The sequence below is a fragment of the Tyto alba genome, unplaced genomic scaffold, assembly GCF_018691265.1.
Source record: "Tyto alba isolate M040663 unplaced genomic scaffold, T.alba_DEE_v4.0 Super-Scaffold_2, whole genome shotgun sequence".
Taxonomy (NCBI): Eukaryota; Metazoa; Chordata; class Aves; order Strigiformes; family Tytonidae; genus Tyto; species Tyto alba.
The window spans coordinates 32,740,957-32,760,097 of NW_024881282.1; the positions used below are offsets into that span (position 1 = coordinate 32,740,957).

At 51.9% G+C, this 19,141-nt stretch overlaps 2 protein-coding genes across 3 annotated transcripts; both read right to left on the bottom strand.

Moving 5' to 3' along the window:
• Positions 1-628: 628 nt before the first annotated feature.
• Positions 629-6,324, bottom strand: SSTR3 (somatostatin receptor 3). 2 transcript variants are annotated; one of them, XM_032996873.2, is made up of 3 exons: positions 5,848-6,324; positions 5,093-5,361; positions 629-2,763 (listed from the first exon to the last, which is right to left on the bottom strand). In XM_032996873.2, the coding sequence occupies exon 3, from the start codon at positions 2,706-2,708 to the stop codon at positions 1,503-1,505; it is 1,206 nt and encodes a 401-aa protein (XP_032852764.1). In that variant the 5' UTR covers positions 2,709-2,763; positions 5,093-5,361; positions 5,848-6,324; the 3' UTR covers positions 629-1,502. The 2 variants fall into 2 exon arrangements, with proteins under 2 accessions (XP_032852764.1, XP_032852763.1); XM_032996872.2 differs by lacking the exon at positions 5,093-5,361.
• A 2,779-nt stretch (positions 6,325-9,103) lies between these two features.
• RAC2 (Rac family small GTPase 2) lies at positions 9,104-18,908 on the bottom strand. Its single transcript, XM_009974706.3, has 7 exons — positions 18,695-18,908; positions 15,597-15,668; positions 13,891-14,008; positions 12,323-12,385; positions 11,542-11,701; positions 10,138-10,272; positions 9,104-9,372 (listed from the first exon to the last, which is right to left on the bottom strand). The coding sequence occupies exons 1-6, from the start codon at positions 18,727-18,729 to the stop codon at positions 10,142-10,144; spliced, it is 579 nt and encodes a 192-aa protein (XP_009973008.1). The 5' UTR covers positions 18,730-18,908; the 3' UTR covers positions 9,104-9,372; positions 10,138-10,141.
• Between the last annotated feature and the right edge of the window lie 233 nt (positions 18,909-19,141).

A 19,141-nucleotide genomic window follows, 5' to 3' on the forward strand; every position in this document is an offset into this window, starting at 1 on the left:
CACATGCTCTCACACTCTTACCCAGTCGTTCACATGTGCACACATTTCCATACTTGCATGCCTACACAACCGTATCTATACTTAAACATCCCACAATGACATAAACATACTTCCTTGTCTGTGTTTGTATACACTTATACACATGCATACCCCTTTATGTACTTTTGTACACACTCATACACACCCCACAGCCACAGACAGATTAGCATCAGTGCCCAACCCACGCACATCTCCCACCTACCCTGACTCCTCAATCTCTGATCCTGTTCAGCCATTCTCATACATGTACAGACCGGTGATCAAACTTTCACACGTAACCACCTTTGCACACATGCAGACACATCATTCCTTCTTCATCCTGAGCCAAATACTCTACCATTTCCCACATGACAAATCAGTTCCTAGCATTGCCCAGACTCCTGCAACCATAGCTCTCACACGCTGGAGATCCCCCAACCTCCCTCTGCTCCCTACCCCCATCCTGTACTGATACACGCCTCGATCTCCCGTACCAGCCAAACATTACTCCATACAGGGATCAACTCATCTCAAAGACATTGTGTGCTCTCAGGAGACCCAAATCTATAGCACCCCCCCACCCCTAAACACACAGAATGGTTCTGCCCAGTTGGCCTTTTAAGTCCAAAGGCTTTGTGTTTATTTACAATACAGCTTAGGGAGAGGAAAAGGGAAAGGGCATTTCAGCTTGTAAGAAATCCTTCCTCCAACCCATGCCTTGTTTTCTTCTTCTCTACTCTTGTTACACCTTCTACCAGGGTGCAGAGGCACCAGGGAAACCCTGAAGAATGAGAGGTGCAGGAAAGAAACGTCCCATTTGCTCTCCCAGGTAAGTCTCATCAGCCTGCCCAGAGTCCATGAGAGCCCTGGAAAGAAAGAGGACGCTTTAAGCAGTCAGAGTGCTCTCCAACCACAACCAGCATGGGTAGGAAAGTTGTCCCCAAGACTTGTTGGAGAGCTAGAGAAAGGTCAGCCATTCATGCAACTGGCTGGTATGTCTTCATCGCGGACATTTTTCCTTCCTGTTTTTTTTTTTTAGGGTGAACTGCTTCTCACATTTATAAGAAAGATAATCAAGGCATTGGGATGCCCACTTGTATATGCCATTTAAGGACTTCCTTGAGGTGCCACAGTCAGATGGCGGCTGATGCCCTTCATAGCTGGGTCATCTAAGGACAGGTCACGCAATCTAGAGCTGACCTTGCTCTCTCCATACTGTCAGTGCCCATCATCTCTTCAGCATTCTCCAGATGCAGTCATTCCTTTACCTGGTACCACACAAACCCCAGGTGTCCCTTCCAAAGCCAAGAACAATGCCTTGCTTTTTTCCACAAGTTCATGGAGCCCTCTTCATCTTCAGTCAGAGTCTTGGACCTTAACATTCCCTCGTATCAACATCACCCATTGCCTCTGAGGTGGAAAAACACAGAGGGTGAAGGGGATCCCATGTCTCAGTGTCTCTTTCCCCTGCACCATCTTTTTCATCATAAATAACTGACATGCAACTTGTTGCTCTTTTCGCATCCCACAGGCTCCTCAGGGAGCGGTTTTTGCTCATTGCTTTCTCCTTCCCCACCGCTTAGGGGATGCTCCTGCCTGTCATTACCATTCTGGGTGATCTTGCTGATCTCACCCTCTTCCCCTTCATCATCAGTTTTGTCTGGGGGGCATTCTGGCACCTCCTGGCTCTGGACTCGGCGGGACGGCCTGAGGATGGCCCTCCGGAAGCCCTGCTTGAAGCGGTAGGAGAGGAAGCCATAGATGATAGGATTGGCACAGCTGTTGGCGTATGGAAGCACCACCACGAGGAAGTAGACACCAAAGAGGGATGGCTCCTCCGGCAGAGGGCAGACGACATTGATTATGTTGAGGACATAGAAGGGGAGCCAGCAAAGGACGAAGACAGCCACAACAGCCACCACCATGCGAGTCACTCTGCGCTCTGAAAGCTTGTGCTTGGAGGACAGAGCCCTCACCCGCCTGCCAGAGGAACGAACCTTCACAACGATAAGAAGATAGCAGAGACAAATCACCAGCAGTGGCCCAAAGAAGCCCAGGGTGGCAGTGTAGACGATGAAGCCAGCTCTCCACACCGAGGCAGGCTCTGGCCACTGGATGTGGCATGTGCTCATCCCTAAAGGGACGTCAGAGAAGACGACCACGGGCAGTACCACCACGGAAGACAGCACCCACACAGTTGCGCTCACAGCCTTGGCCACCCGTGCTGTCCGCCATTTGGAGGACTTCCCCGGGTGGACCACGGCCAGGTAGCGATCAACGCTCATCACCGTCAGGCAGAAGATGCTGGTGAACTGGTTGATGGCATCCACGGCCATCACCAGGCGGCACATGAAAGACCCAAATGGCCAGTAGGACAGGGCATTTTGTGCAGCCAGGAATGGCAGTCCCAGCATAAAGAGCTCATCAGCTAGGGCCAGGTTCAAGATGTAGACATTGGTCACCGACTCGCTCACAGAGTGCCGCAGGACCACGTAAATGACCAGAGAATTCCCAGCCAGCCCCACCACGCAGACAATGAGGTAGACCAGGGGGATGAGGACACCGCTGACAACCACACCAGGGCTGGCGGTGGTGGAGCCGTTGGGGGTGGTGAAGCCTGCCCAGCTGCCAGAGGCATTCCCCTCCTCCGACACTGCCGGCGTGGGGAGGCTGAAAGCAGAAGTGTCCATAGCAGAGGCAGGGAAGAGGGTGGGGGGCAGTGTCCTTGCAGGATCAGTTAGCAATCTGGAGGTGAGAGGAGGAGAAAAAAGCCATTGATACTGGGGACATGACAGATGAACAAGCCACAGATAAAATCACCACATTAACTGTGTGTAGGTATGGACAGGCATGGGAAGTCGAGGTGAGTTTGTGGATGTTGGCAGCTGCTGGAAGATGTAGGACAATATCGATTCTATCTAGTCCTGGGAGGCACAGTGGGCATGGAGGAACAGAGACATGACTCAGTTCGGTCCAGTGGATCCTCTCATGTAGGGAAAGATCATCTGGGGAAAGAACCACAGACTAGGATACAGACAGGGAAATTTCTCATTTTCTGCTAATGGCTCCAGTAGTGAGCATAGTCACCAGGAGCCTGATTCTCATGAGTGGCAGGTGCCTTACGGTCAAAAGAGGGGAAGAGCATCCAGTGACAGAGTACCATTCCAACACTGGTTCCCCCATTCACTGAGTATCTCCCACTTGCTGAAGCTTTTTTTTTGGGGGCTGGCCAGGCTATTGTGGGGTTGTTAACCTCACCAGCAGAAACAAAAGCACCTCCACTCTCAACCCAAGCTGAGGGGCTGAGCTCAGCACCTGAGCTAGAGGGTAGCTGGGTTTTGTGTTAAGCCAGTTTGAGAGTAAAGGAAGAGCCAGATTATTTTGGGTACATCAAGAGGGATCAGTCCACATCCCTCTTGACTCTTTCTCTCTTGTTTTCACTCTCTCTCTCCTCCCGTACCCTGCAGCACACTGCTAATTGAAGAGACTCTGCCAACACCAAAGCAGTGTCCCAGCCTTCCTCATCTGAGGTGCCCAATTGCCCGTCACATCAGGGTTTGGCATGGAAACAGCACTCAGATCACTCAGAGAGAGCCTTGAACAAACAAGCTCTCTATTCACCCACAGCTCTGTGCTGACACTGGGTGGGAAGCTGCAGGGAGAGAAGACACAGATAAGGGAAGGACGTGCCTTTTGTCTTTTTTCGGGGCTCCAGATATGTGAGATACATTGTCCAGCATATACTCCAGATAAGAGACACCCTGGAAAACCTTATGAAGAGGGAATCTGGGATGCTTTCGGGATCACTCTAGCTCTGGCAAAATTTTCTAGAGGTGTGGACTGGCAGGGTCATCCTCTTGATGAACTAGCTCCTTGGAAGGGAGGATGACTTGGTGGAAGAGAAGAGGGACCCTGAGGCTCACCTTTACCAATCCTGACAAATCTCTTGGGGCTCTGAAGCTCCTTTCTTCCTGAAACAAAAACTGGGGATCTCAAAGGAAAGGACTCCCAATATTAACTACTTTCAGCTGGCCAGAAGCACTCCAGAGACTTTTCTCCCAGATGGGATTCTTTGTAGCATTACAACTTCCTTCACAAATGTCTTCATATTACAGCTTTTATTCTTTTTTGTAGATGTCATTCCAACTTCTGGAAACCTTAGGGGAGACCTGAGCTTTAGATGGATTTCTTGGATATTAGATAGGCAAACCCAACAGACTCTACAGTTGTGTCCAATCTTATGCTGAATAAACCTCATCTGATAGGACCCATAAAAACACAATTGGGCAACTATGTCTCAAGGCTGTTTCTACAGGCTATTGCATAAATGTTTCCTGCTATACTTAAATGAGATTTAAAGGACTGGAATTGTTTAGACTTTCTTTATTTGCAGGTGCCTTGGGCTGTGACACACTGTCCTGCTGGAAGCCAGTCTCCTGGGCTCCTGTGGCACTGGGTTGTCCCACACATCATGAGTGGCTGCAACGAGTGGGCAGAGTAGGAAGTGACTTGAAACTGTATTTCTCAGCTCGATGATCTTTCCTTTGATATTTTTTTCCACTGCTGTTCCAGGGATGCAAGTCACTTGCTGGAGGAAAGGGGATGGAAGTGGCTGGTCTGGGGACAAAGATACTTGCAAAGTGTGGCAGAAACCAGAACAGTATGCTCATAAAAAGATGATCCTCTAAAAGGTGGGGGGCGTAGTTAGGAATCCCTCCTGAATGTTCCTCCTGCATGCACAGGAATTTCCAAAAAAAAAAAAAAAAAAAAAAAAAGCATTTGGAGACAGAGCCCTACAAATATCAAATATGGATGGGAACACTTGTGCTAGGGCTGGAGAGCAGTTGGGGAAGTGTCTGGGGTCCAGACTTCAAAGCTGATTGCTCAGGCTGTGGTTTAGCAATACAGTAAACTCAGCTCCAGGGCTCTAAGAGCCCTATCAACAATACTAAGGCATGCAACACAAAGCACTGATTCACTATAAACTCATTTTCCTGCTCAGACAGCTGCAGTGGAGAAACTTTGTCTTTCAGCAGGCATGGTCTGTCTGTGCCATTCTAACTTTGTCACGTACCATCTACCAGCTCAAACGCTGTATCACCCATTCTGGCTGGCTTGGCAGAACAACCACTGGACACCAGTGCCTCATCTGGGTTGGATCCACTCTGCTGGCCATTTTGGCAGCACCCACATAGGTAGGAATTGATGAGGAACCTTGGCCTCAGACTGACAGTGTGATGGCATCTGCTTGGGGTCTGTCCCTGGATGTGGATAGCACCTGTTGCAAGAGGCTTGGGATCCCCTAACAGGTGCTGCCAGAACATAGCTGGTCCATACATTTATCTGGAGAGCAGGAGGAAGGCAGAGAGGTAGGAAGAGATGGTAAATTGGTGCTATATATACATATTAAAAAAAAAAAAAAAAAGATAATTAAAAAAAAAGAAAAAACATATTTCTGCATTGAATGAGAGGAGGAGGTGGATGCTAAAAGCTGAGCCTAGACCTGGTTACAAAACAGGAATAGAAGCTGGGAGGGACCACAGAGTCCAATAACCTGCAGCCCCTCTTGCCACCCTCCCCTCCCGTCCACCTTGTTTCCCCGTGGCCCTACGCCAGCTCAGGGCTCCCTCTGCCTCCCCTCGGGGCTGAGCTCTCTGGTAGGGACCAGGCTGAGCTGCCAGAGTCGGGGGATCGGGGCGATGGGGAGGGGGGGGTGGGTGGGGTGGGTGTCGCGGGTTTCCTTCTCTGTGGCAGCAGAGTTAACTTCTGCGTGGACTCATGCCCGCGGGAGACATCTGGGAAGAGCGGTCAGAGCCGCCTGGTACTTACGTGTCGTCGGGAGGTACATTTTCCTCTGCTTCACCGGGAGAAGCCGTGTCATGTTTTCCCCCCTTCCCCTTTCTTAAAAAGCAATTGAGCAAAGCGGTCCCAGGAGGGAGCGAGTCCCACCACGCACTACCGGAGACGCAAGTCCTTCCTCCTGGACCTGCCCATCGCCCCCTCCGTGACCGGTGTGGGACTGGGGCCCACTCCCGTGCCCGCTGGTGGCCGCCCGGGGATGCGCCGTCCCTCGCCCTCACGTCGGCGGGTCTTTCTTCCCACCCCCCCCCCCCCCCCCGCTGCCCTCTCCATCTGCGGGAGTGGGGGGGGCTCGTCTGCCGGGCTCGGGCAGACGGCGTGGAGTGGAGTGGCGGCTACCGGGACACGGATACCGGCAGCCAATGGGCGCCACGCACGGAAACACCGGCAGGAGAAGGAGGGGATGGACGAGAGGGCAGGAGAACGGAGGGGAGAGGGGGGAGAGACCGGGACGGAGGATAAAAGGGGGGAGAGGGAGGCGCGGGAGAGGGGCAAGGGGAGAGGGAGAGCGCAGGGGAGGGGAGGGTGGAGGTATGGGGGGTGCGATGAAAGAAGCTGTGGACTGTGGAAGGGATAGGGAGAGAGAGAAGGGAGGGACGCAGGGAGCAGCTCCGTGGTGGGAGAGCGGCGTGGCAGGAGCGGGGGGACTCGGCTCGGCTCCCCTGGGCTGGGGGGGGGGGGGGGGGGGAGTTGTGGCAGAGCGAAGTGCCCTGTGGATGCCCACGGGCGCACGGGAGGGGGGATTCTGTGTTCCGAGGATCTTGCGGGCAGGACCGGTGCTGGTCAGAGCTGCAGGGACATGGCAAAGCCCTCTGGCTGGAAAGATGCTGAGAAACCGGGGTGGATGCTGAGCACACAAACCCTTCTTCCTTCTGTTCTGCCCTACAGGCACCTCCAAATGGATGGAGCTGAGGGCAGATTGGGCAAACGGGGGGGGGGGGGGGCTGTCTCATCTTTCTCCCTCCCCTGCCTCCATGCACAGTGTCACATCTTTTGCACCTTCTTTGGGCAAAAGCTCCAGTTCAACAGCCCCAAACTGTCCTACCAGATTTCATCTCTGCTGCAAGGAGTGAACCTGGAAGAAAAGGGGCAGGGCAAGAAATTAAACTCCTCTGTGTAAGCAGTTCTCCCAGGAAGGAAATTAGGATTTTCCCATCCCATTCCCTGCACAAAGTGCTTCCCTGTAGTCCTCAGCCCCTTGCCTACCGTGCAGACAGCATCAGTGACTCCTCGTGCTGTGCAGTCACCCATCTGTCGACATTTGGCACTGCTGGCATGAGAATTTGAGCTCCTAGGGCCAGTTCCAGCCTTACAGAAGTAAGGAGTATTTCTGAAAGCAGAACATAGCCGGGGTCTAAAACCTGGCCTTCCAAACCTGCTTGAGCAATTTTATGTCCAGCCAGTGCTGCTCAAGGGTGAACAGGTGAAGGCAGTACAGGGCTTTAAAGCTGCCAGGGTGCCTTAGTCTAGATCTTGGAGATGCACAAGAGAGATGAGGCCTCACCGGTGAAGGAATGGCATGGGCAGCACCCAGTGGTTATCTTTGTCATGGCAGAGCAGGTATCTGCAGCACCATGCAGGGAGCCGCCAGGCTTAGAGAAAACAGAGCCATGCAACAGCAGAGCTCTACCCAGGACAGCTACTCCTTGCAGGGCTTGTTAGCATAAGCGGAGTCATAAGATCACAACTTCCAGGTCTCCAGCTCGCTTCCTCAATGCTCGGAGTCCTGCCCCGTTCTCTGCCTCAGCCCCAGCAGGGTTGTGCAAAGTACTCGAACTGTGTTGGAAGGAGAGCTCAGCCTGTGCACCTCCACAGGAAGGCAGATAGATAAATTTTGTTTCATGCACGTGGTAAAGCTCTCCTCTCTGCATTGCTGTACGTGATAAGGGATGGGGCAGACTGAGAAGGTAAGAGCCAAGGCTGGAGAGGAAGTAATAACCCACTCAGAATTCATTGGTTTGAGTAATGTTTAAGATGTTTAAGAGAGGCTAGATCCCAGTCTCAGGGGCTTTGTGTTTCCTGCCCTTCCACAGGTATATACCCACACCAGAGACTTAATTTCTGCTCTTCTCGACTTCTGTTGACACAATTTACGTTACCTTTGGATGGGGCTTGGGCAATTCGTCCAGCAGCCCACGTGCAATACAGACATTTGTGGAACTCGCTGCCACAGGATGTCCTCCAGGGTTGCTCTGGACATTTTCAGTGGCTCACGTGTCACATCACTGAACTAACTGCCTTCCTCAGATCTGACCAGGAACTGAATTTGCAAAAATTTCCCTGGCTGCAGGGTACCTCAGGGGCTTCACTGTGGCTGGGCTGTTGCTGACACTACCCGTGTGCAGGAAGCAGCCTCCGCCACTCAGAAGAGGTGCTGCATCGGGGAGCGGCAGGCTGGCTCAACTCCACAGTTTGTCTCTGCCCTCCTAGGACTGCAGGATTTTGCAGCACCAATCATTGCACCCTGAGCCCTCCTCCCTCCCGCAAGCTGTGGCAGTAGCAGCCATCCTGTAGCACTTCTTGCTCTCAAGTCCCTGCAATGCATCAGCAAGGCAGGTGCTCACAGCTGCCAGATCCATAGTACCGCTGGGACCACTCTCTTCAGCTTAATTTTAGTGACTTGGAGGCAATTTGTCTGGACTGGTGACTCATTCCTTGCTCTTTTTTTTTTTTTTTTTTTTTTTTCCCCTGCCCTCCTCCTTCGTGTTCTCACTCTGCCTGTGCCTGGCAGCATGAGTGAGTGCCAGTAACGATACGACCGCCTGTGACGTGAGCTTGGGAGCGTTAATGCAGATATGTTTTAGTGAAAGGGTGGCCCCAGCAACCTGCAGTGGCAGTCCCCACAGAGAGGAGTTGAGGCCCGGGTGTCCCCTCCCAAAGCCTGCATCTCATCCTCTGTGTGTCTTGGAAGGGAGACAACTTTTCCTTTGAATGCATGGAGGCTGAGAAGAAGCAGGGCAAAAGCTGAGGTGAAACGACCCTGCTGCCTTTGGCAGGCACACGGTATCTGCACTTTACTGAGGAATGAAGGGGGCTCAGCTGAGAACTTAGCAACTCGGCGCATGAAGCAGGCCTCATCTCTTCATTTTACAGTGACTGGGGCTCCCTAGCACCAAACTCAGCGCGGTGCTGCCTGGGTGTTCACTGCAGGTGCCTCCACCCCAGCCATCCCATCGCTCACTTCTTCAGGGCTGCGTTCCGCCCGAGGTGCAACACATCACGGACGTGGCAAGAACATACGGTCTGTTTATTGGGTCTTATTCACTACGTTGTGACCTCGGGGGTCGGTGAGGAAGGGAAGGGGCAGCTGGGGTGGGGTGAGTGTGGGGAAGTTGTGCAAATGGACAAACCAGTGCTGCAGACCCACAACAGTCTTTCAAGCCAGCAGAAGTCAAAAGCGCAGTGACCCCCACAAGGTACTGAGCTCCGGGATGCTGGAGCCATCGCACTCTCCTGCATGCTGGGCAGAGCCTGGCGTCGGGACGGGGCTGGGATCTGTAGCCAAAAACATGATAGACCTTGTGAAACCAGCTTGGCTATTTTTTGGCTCTCCCTCCCTCTGCCCTGGTGGCGGTGGTAGAACGATGGGGCCAGGTCCCAGCTAGAAAGATCTTTATCTTCTCTCTCCTCAGGCTCTGGCCAGCTTTGGCTCTTGTCCTGAAGCCTCTCTCCTCCCTCTGCTGCCTTGGGCTGAAGGGGAAGGGCAGGTAGGGACAGTATGAGGAGTAAAGGAGTCCCTAGGGGAGAAGCTGCTGCCTGCCAATGAAGAGCAACACAAACCCTGCCTTAAGGTCAGCAGGGCCTGGTAAGAGGAAGGGCCATTGGGCAACTGCCATGAATAGGGAACAGCCTTTTTTTTTGTGTTGTTTTGTTCTATAGGCAAAGGCTGCATGTTCACACCTCTCACAGCAGGTCACCCTTAGGCAGCCTGGATGCAGTTCCCTCTGTGGCAGAAGGTGACAGACAGTTCTTTGTGAGGACAGAGGTGGAAAATCCTGGGCCACCCAGCACAAGGAGAGAGGGGCAAACCTGCCCAGGGGCAAGCAGCAAGGAGGGGGAAGTGGCTCAGGGGTCTGTGTGCTCCATCCTACAATGTCCTGTCCTTTTCCCAAGCAGGACTGCTGTCTCCCTCTCTCTTTTTGAGGGTGACCCATCCCACCAGGCACAGTAGGTCATAAGAACTCAGTGGCCCTGACCATCTGAGCTGAGGAGCAGGAAAATGCCACTGGTGCCACTCCCAGGGATCCCTTTCAGACTTACTCGCTTAGAGGAGGCTGCATACACGTTTCTTTGTCCGGGTGGGCTGAGGACAGAGGACTGCTCGGATGGCTTCATCAAACACCGTCTTGAGGCCACGCTGCGTCAAAGCCGAGCATTCGAGGTATTTCACAGAGTCTGTCAGGAGGAAAGCAGTTGCTGTAATGGGGAGGAAGGGAACTGGGGGGGAGGCAGTGGGGGTACCCAGGAGTCTGCTGCCAAGGGTGCTCAGAAGAGAAACACACAGGAGGAATACCACAGATCCCATCAAGCAGAAAGAAACGCACGTGCCTGTGTCACCAATGTGTTTCTGGCTCACATCATTTCACAGCCACTACACCCTCCTCCCTCGGTCCCCATTATACAGTGTCCTGAGGCACATAAACACCGCCTAAACACCACGAGTCTTGCCTTGAGACAAGGTCTCAAGTCTCCAGTGTCATTCAGACTGCCTGGCCTCAACCATCTCTGGTGGCATCTCAAATCACATGGCACCTCTCTTTTGGGACTCTGTACCCTCAAATTCTTAGAGACTTTCTTCTGGAAATCGAGGCACCTGGCTCTTATGTGAGTTGAATAAACACAGCTCAGGTGATCAAAGCTATTAAGCATCGTCAGGACACACCTCCCTCACTCACTCAGGCAGTCTTGACTTCAGAGCAAAGCTTGCCAGCTGTACAAGACCAGAGTTTGGCTATTCTCCACCCTTGTAGCCAGAGCAGAGCCATTGCGTGAGGCTGGCTGTGTTATCTTGGTGTGGCACCCTCTCCAAACTTCCACCTGAAAACTTCTCCCTCAAGCTGTGTTTCCCACCTCTCTCCTGCCTCTGTGTGCTGCATCCGAGAAGAGAGGTTATCTGGAACAGGCATTTGTGCATGTCCTGAAATATGGGAGAGAGCTGATGCCCCTGACATGAATGGTGGGGTGAGACACGCATACCCAGGGTTGCATGTATAAGCCCTGGTAGTCAGAGGCAGGGGCAGGAAGCTGCAGTTGCAACTCTTCCTGAGAGATGTTAGAAAACTCACTCTTCCGCCTCTTTCCGGATGTGGAGTAGAGGCCTCTGCCCACACAGCAGCTGCAGCTTTCACAGAAGAATATTGGCCCAGATAGAAATAGCAGAGTAAAAGGGGAGGGGAATTTTCAAGTGTCTATTTGTGTGTGGGGGTGGTGGTGTCTAGAGAGGCAGAAAACAGAGGGTTGAGGGGTTGAGGCTTCCTCAAGGAGCAGATCTCCTTCCTGAGTCTCCTGAAGTGCATTTTGTCCCATGGTCCTCGATGTGTCTCCCTGTGTCCCTCAGAGATAGCACTGTGAGATACCTCTATGAAAGCCTCATTAGGTTGAAGGGTTGGGCATCTTCTGTCTCTCTCCTTTCAGTAGGTCCAAGATTTTGCCCCAAGCACATACCGATTTCCTTGGCCAGAGCAAGGCCCTGAGGATATGTAATGGGGGATAGCTTCTTCTCCTTCAGCTTCTCAAGGGTGTCCTTGTCATCACGAAGATCCAGCTTTGTGCCCACAAGGATGATGGGAGTGCTAGGGCAGTGGTGTCGCACCTCAGGGTACCACTAGCAAGGGAGAAAAATGACAAAGATGTGAGAAGTCACACATATGGACAGGCACAAGAGAAACAAAGAGGCAACCCTGAAAAAATGTCAGTAGGATAGCTAACACCTTGTCCTTCCCCATAGCCCTTCCATCCAGCATTGGGCACTATAGCCTGGCCCAAGCAGCCCTTGTTACTGGGTCCTCAGGCAAAACCCTGAAAGTGGTAGGACGGAAATACTATGTTGTTCTCCTCTCCATCAGTCTCTCCCTTCTTCCCTCACTTCCCATCCAAAGGCTGTGTGTACCTGCTTCTCACACCCTATGGACTCATCCTGTGTGTCTGTGCTGGGACAGTCTTGGCTGAAAGATGCCATCAGAATATAAGCATGTGGTCTCACAGCTCAATAGCCCAGCAAGATGAATTCTAGCTCCTTAATAGGGCTGGCTGCCTTCTCCGAGACGACCCAGAAAAGACATCTGAAGGAGATTGATATTTACTTCCTTTTGACTGACACAGAAAAGGTATTACCTCCCTGAAGCTAGATGTCCTATTAGCAGTCTCCACCCACAGTCACTCTTTGCAGGACCACCACCAATCTTACCCTCCTCAACCCCTGATGCACCAGGGTGCTCTGTCTCACCTTAGCACGGACGTTTTCATAAGATGCTGGGCTGACAAGAGAGAAGCAGATGAGGAAGACATCCTGTAGGCATACAACCATGGTGAAGGGTTAGGATGAGAACATGGGATTGCACGACAGGAGGCAGGGAGGGAAGAGAAGAGCTGGGTGGGAAGGATCCTCCTTCTGCAGCAGAGGGTCATGCTAGGGAAAGCTGTCTCTCACAACATAACACAGTCCTGACTGCTGCTAATTGCCTCTAGAGGAGAGAAGGATATTTCCTCCTCTGACTCATCGTAACCATAGCCACCATTATCAGAAGAGCCAAACATTTAACTATGAGGATGGGGTTTTTGTGGTAGGCACACTCATCCTCATGGGAAACAGCCTGACAGCATCCTGCTCATTTCTCACAGAACACCAGAGAGCTTCCAGGCCAGAATAATTTTGCCTGCTGTTGAGACAGAGCCAGGCTCAGCCCAAAAAGTGCACACACAGGACCCAAATGAGGCAGAGTTTTGCTTATCCACGTAAGCACTTCTCCTGGGCAGGGCGGAATTTAGATTTCCGTTAAAAACAAAACAAAACAAAAAAAATCTAAACCAGTTCTTCAGGGTTATTTATATTTATTTCATCCCACTTCACCTAGCTAAAACAAGGGTGTCAGGCCCACCCTATACATTTCCATACTTCCACAACCATCAGAGGCAAAAACCTTGGAGAACAGTTCCCCCACCTATCCTTGGGATGTGTCCCAGGGTGGGTGCAAGCACGTTGTTGAGAAATATGCCTGCTTGTGCTGACTGCAGGAGGAGCCTAAGCAAACAGTTTGTGCCAGGTGTCCGACTTCTAGGTGGCTCAGTCTAGCTGAAACAAACAGTGCCCTCAATTCCTAGTCCTTTGGGTTGCAATGGCAACCTTCAGAGCGATGCCTGAGGCAACAGGGTCTTTCTGAGCTTGCCAAGATACTGCTTAGAACAACATCCTCCAGGGAAGGTGATCTTTAAACCCTGAAATCACTCTCTCAGCGTGCTGAAAAACTGGTAAACACAGTATCTGAGGCATCCATTTGTTCTGCTAGAGGCTTGGGCTTAGTTGAGGCATCAGCAGATCAAATACATGTATCCACACATGGGATCTCTTTTAAAAGGCAGAAGCCAGAACAGTGGGATTCACAGAAATGTGAGAAGATTCTGCCTTGGCTCCTAAATTCCCTGAGCCACTTTAACTTTGCAAAGGAGGGTTTTTTTACCAGGGCTGTGTAAGGCATCTGACCCACACTGAAATCAGTGTCAGCCGGTCTCATAAATATCTTCAGTTAGGCTCATAAGTATCTTTGAAGATCTCAGTTTTCTTGCTAAGTTATACCAGTAATGAAGTTTAAATAAAGGCTCAAAAATACACTTAGATGTATTTTACCTTTAGGGTTTCAAGGCATTTGTATATCAACAGAAGTATTATCAGAAAAGGGCAGAGAGAGACGGAAACAGTCCTGTCACCATTTAATGGCAAACGTTGGTTTTTGCAGTGGAGGATGGAGGCATATCTGAGGGAGGAACAAGGGAGAAGGGGCATGGAGTGTGACCCACCGTCTGCGGGTAAGAGAGCGGCCTCAGCCTGTCATAATCCTCTTGTCCAGCAGTATCCCATAGCCCCAGATTTACAGGCTTGCTGTCAACCATCACGTTGGCAGAATAGTTATCGAACCTGAAATTCAGAGACATAGGCCATGGCTCAAACAGGAGAAGAGGGAGCCCTTCCAGTAGTGTGGGATTCACTAGGTGCACCCAGGAGCAAAGGGTAGTGATTCCTCTTCTCAGCTCACCTGGCTGATGCTGGCTTCCTGTGAACCTCTACCTTACAGACCTCCCACTCAGCATCAACCTCCTTCCCACCACCCAGATGTCCTGGACAGGTGCCTTGGCTGCAGCTCCACCTTTGCCACCTCGCCTGCAGATCCATAAACCCTTCAGTTTCTCACTTCTTTCCCCATCATTCTTCCCACAATTGTATCTGCTCTAGCCAAGCCCCTGTCTTTCTTTTGTGGTCTAAAGCCCAGATTTCTTCTTAAAAGTGAAGAAGAAGAACCCATGTCTCTGTAGGTCCCCCAGAGCCCTGCAGTCCTCAACACCCCTGCTGGAACTGAGGCCAATATGCCAAGGTGTGTCCCCTTACTCTTTGGCAACCCAGCATGAAATACTTGAGAACAGCTATCAGGATTGCATGCTTGGTAGAAATGCTGGGGAAAGAATGGATATTAAATCAATAGAGATATTCTCCCCTTCATCCTTGAAAATTTTATTTCTTGTTCCTTTTGGTACTTCTTTTTTTTTTTTTTTTTTTTTTTTTTCAGGCTAAGGTAAGGGAAAACAGAGATAGGAAGGAAACAACACAAAGACTTTGTGAATGTGCTCACGGCGTATGCCACCGTTGTAAGGCAAGGCATACAGTCCAGGAGCAGAAAATGGCCTTCCTTTCATGTCCCCAGACACAAGCCTGAGACAGGAGGAGAAACGGTGTGTGACACACAAAATGCATAGCCACTTCATGGATACATGCTAGGAAGGGATCGTGCCCTTCCACAAACCAGCGTCTGAGAAAAGATGGGTTCTTGCTGGCTGTTTTTTTGCAATGTCTGTTGGAAATTATTCTGGAGAAAAATGTGAGGCTCTGAGGTTTTCCTGCACCTTTCCTTCCCAAGGAATCTGAACCTGAGCTGTCAGTCTGACACACTGTGTCTCACTCCTTTTCCTACCTCAAGGATCATGTAATCGTACTTCACATCCCAGTGGTGTGGTATCAGTATGTGCGGCGTGCATCCCCAGACATATCCCCATGCACTGTGGGGAGACAAATGCATCTGACTGCCCAAACTAAAGCAACCCTAATCTTGCTCCTTAGTCCAACAGTTTGCAAGAAGGAAGCGGGTACCCCTGCCTATCCAACTGCTTTCTCTTGGGTCTGGCTAAAATCTTATAGCCTGGTGCCTGGTTGTTTTGCCTAGAAAGACCCCATCTGCTACTTGTAAATGTAGCTGGCAGATAGACCCTTGAGTTGGTTTGTGTCTCCCAAATATCTAATTTATATCGGGGTTTTATAAGGTCACTCGTGTTTCTGGTGAATGTTAACAGATCTGAAGTGTAGAGGCACCTTCACTGGTTTGGCAGCCTTTCCTCTGCTGGCACAGAGATTGCAACCCTGCCTTCAGAGTGCACAACAAGGGGTTTCTGCACCTCTTTGCATCCTGCTTTTCATGCCTCCCACCCACCCCAGGACATGTTTATGCATTACTCACACAGTGGGGATGTATTCTCCCGGGAAGGCATTGGTGGTGTAGCTGATAAGGAGGCAGGTTTTCCCCACAGCTCTGGAAGAGAAAGAAAAACAGCAGGAAGTCACGGTAGTGCAGGCAGTCTTGCAAGGGTGAGATGGGGACGGATCAATCCTTCCACACCCCTAAGCTAGCCCTGTCAGGAGACCCCTGGAAGCAGAAACACATTCACAGGCCCGGAGAGCGCATAACCATAAGTTAGACAACCGGCAGGAAGAAAGACAGGATGTCACCCAGAACTGTTTGTTGTCTTTGAGCACAAAGGCCTGTTTTTACCGTCTGGTACAGAGATCACTCAGCTAAAACGCATCCACTCTGAGATGGAGGTGAGAGCCCCGTTTCCAGGGTGTGCACAGTGCTGTGTGCTCACAGCCCGGGCAGGTGCATTGCTTTGGTGCAGGAGCGCCACGACAAAGCTGCCCAGCCAGTTACAGACCCTGGACACAAGCACTCCTGCCTGCTTCTACGGGTGCTGTGGCCAGGGGCTTGATGGCACCTCTTCTTGACTTAGCCACAACACCTTCCAGTCTTGCCTGTCTGCGGTAAGCTGCAGCATCACCCGCAGAGAGAGCTGTAAGCACCCAGCAAGGTGCCTGCGGCTGATGGAGGCTGCTGGGGGTGTTTCTGAGCGAGAAGACGGTGCTTCCTCTCTCCTCAGCCTCCCCCACACCCATGTTGCAGCAGGGTGGAGCGCAAATAAGCCGGGATAGGAGCACAGTCCAAACTGGGCGAGAGCAGTGGTGTGAAGGTGGTGGGAAAGGAGGCAGTAAGTCTATCAAGGGGAGGAGAAGGCGCTGCGGGCAAGGTGAAGCCTGTGGTGAGGAAAAGATGTGGAGAGAAACTGGAAGAAGATAAAGCAGCTAGGACAGGTGTGGGAAGGAGAATCCTTCTCCTGCTGGGCTGCTATTTCTCAGGTCTGTGTGGCCTGGGAAAGCCTGGCCATGTTTCACTTACAGCACATATGAAATGGAGGTGGTGAGAGCAACCTGTCTCCTCAGCTTACAAGCACAGCCACAGGATGAGGGAGATGTCTTTCCTGGGAGAAAATGCGGGAGTGCGACTGCCGGGGAAGCTCCAACCGTCTCAGCTGTACCTGCAAAGTCCCCTGTTGCAGAGATGCAGCCCTGCCTTTTTGTGTGCCCTTGACAGGCACGGCTGGCACCTTCACCCTGATCACGAGGCACCTGCCTCAGTCACTGCACTGTGGGGCAGCTGAGGAGGAAATTGAGCTCTTCTGTGTGCTCCGACACTTCTTTCTTCCTTCTGCCCCCTCCCTTTCTTAGATCCTCCTCTCTCAGTCCCTTCTCTTTTTCCAGCTCCCTTGCTTCCCTCTTATAGAGATAGTGAGGGAGGGCCAAGGAGGCTTCTTGAAGCTCTAGAGGTAATGGCTTAGGAGATCTATGGGACTGTGGGTGCGTCAGTCGTTGAAGGAGGGACTGTTTTGATTTAATGTGGTTGAACAGAGAGAAGCACAAACAGTCAGTGAAGGGGTGAAGGTTACAACAAAGCTATTGAGAGAAGAGGTAAGGTTAGTGGCATCTGCAGGTTCCTCGGACTGAACTGAGGGAGTGGTAACAGGTTGGTGACGTGTGATGGAAGGGGCTGCGGGGTCAGAACTACTATGGGGCAACATGAGGGACTTATCTGAGTGACGGCAGAAGGTCCTGCGGTTGGTAAGGTGGTGCCAAGGGAGGGTGACATGGCTGGTATGGCTGGGAGGGAGGTGAAGGGTGGTGAACTAAGAGCTTAGAGCAATGGGGAGATTACTGGACTGCTGTGTTGCAAGATGGTGAGAGGGGACGTGCAGTGTACCGAGAAGCAAAATGTCATCACAGAAGACATTTAAGAGGAGTTGCGGTCGGAGGGGTTGAGGGCAGGACGTGTTGTGGGGTTAGCCACGATATGAAAGGAATGCTGCCTTGAGGGATGGCTACAGAGTTGGTGCAGTGTGTGAGGGGGAAACTGGGGGGTTAACAGGGCAACAGATAAATGCTCGGTGGTGTTGTCCATCCAGCTCTAGCTTGCTGCCTTCAGAGGACTTTTCTTAGAGGTAGTGGTGTTTATTTGGGGCTCTGTCCTTCCTTGTCCCTTCTCCATATCCCCTTGCCCCAGCCCCTGAGAATATGTCTAACATGTACTGTTATGTTTGCAGATGTCTTCTTCCCCGGGCAAGTTTTGAAGGAGGAAGTGACTGTGGGGAGCAGGGCTGCTGCAAATGTCTCTTCATCTGCTACCTGATAGCTGCCCCAGATAAGAGTCTGGCCAGCTCCTAGCTGGGAAAAGAATTAACCTACTCTGTGCCAAACGTGGACTCTCTTTCCCTCCCTCTCCTGCAACTACTCATCCCACAGGGCAAGAAGAGGCCCTGTCCACCCCATCCCTCCCACCCCCAGCAGTACTGACCGGTTCACTTACTGATGGCTTAGATCCGGCCATTTCCAGGGATCAGGGGACATGAGCAGTGACGCCATCATGCTATAAAAGCAAGGTTGTGTTGCCTCCCACTCCCAAAGTGGCATATACTTGTGCCTATCTCAGTGGAAAGAATTCCTCCTCTCTGTGCCCACGGAAACCCCTTGCCAAACAGTCTCCCCCACACCCCGATACGGAGATAACGTGCTGAGAAAAGCTGAACACAGAGATACTGGCAGACATCTCATCGGGACCTTAGTGCCATGCCCTCTCCCAGTCAGTCCCAGTGAGCAGATGGCTTTCAAGGAGCCATTCACCTGCAGGAGAGTGTTTGTACCTCTCCGGTTTTAAATCTGAACCCTGCCTACAGGTTGAATCTGGCAGCCACACCACCACCTCCTGTGCGTGGGACAGACCTGCTCCACTATCCATGCCCCTTTTGCAGATGGCCTTCAAACTGCCCTCTTCCACACCCTCCCCAGAGGAAGGTCCCTTGCCTTGGGGTGGGAAGAGCAAGTGAGAGAGGGAATGCAGTATACAGGAGGTCAGAAGCAAAGCCGGGGAAGTTCCAACAAGCAGTCACCTTCTTTCTTGCCCCTTGTCACCACCCCTCCCTCTCCGCATCCACAGCAAACCAGCGGGGTACCTACCCATCTCCCACCACGACACACTTGATGGCTTGCATGTCTCCGGACCCGTGGCGGGGGACAGCGCCCGGGGCAAAGGAAAGTCAGGCCAAGGCAAACAGCAGGGAGAGACGGGCAAATTTGGGTATCAGCCCTTGTGCTGCAGAGAGCGGCAGGTTGCAGGGAGGGAGGAAGTGGAAGAGGGAACTTTACTCTACGATCACCCTCAGGTCCCTCCTCCCCTCGCATCTCAGCAGCAGCTCTGCGGCCAAGGCCGTTAGCTGAAGGCGGGGCATGCATGACTTCATGGTTGGGATGATGACTGCTGTAATTTTTTTTTTCTCCCTGCGTGTCTCACCCAATCCCTTCCCACACCATCCCAGCAAATGGCTGGGGGCACCAAACGGCTTTTACAGGGGAGCTGAACAAGGGTTAGAAGCAGGGTGAAAAAGTGGAGAGGTGCATGTCCTA

Excerpts from the sequence above, each read along its gene's own strand:
- RAC2 (XM_009974706.3), bottom strand. The coding sequence starts at position 18,729 with ATGCAAGCCATCAAGTGTGTCGTGGTGGGAGATGG. Across the intron at positions 12,386-13,890 it reads CGCTCTCTTACCCGCAGACG|GATGTCTTCCTCATCTGCTT; the intron begins GTGGGTCACACT and ends GTATGCCTACAG. Across the intron at positions 11,702-12,322 it reads ATGAAAACGTCCGTGCTAAG|TGGTACCCTGAGGTGCGACA; the intron begins GTGAGACAGAGC and ends CTCCCTTGCTAG.
- SSTR3 (XM_032996872.2), bottom strand. The coding sequence starts at position 2,708 with ATGGACACTTCTGCTTTCAGCCTCCCCACGCCGGCAGTGTCGGAGGAG.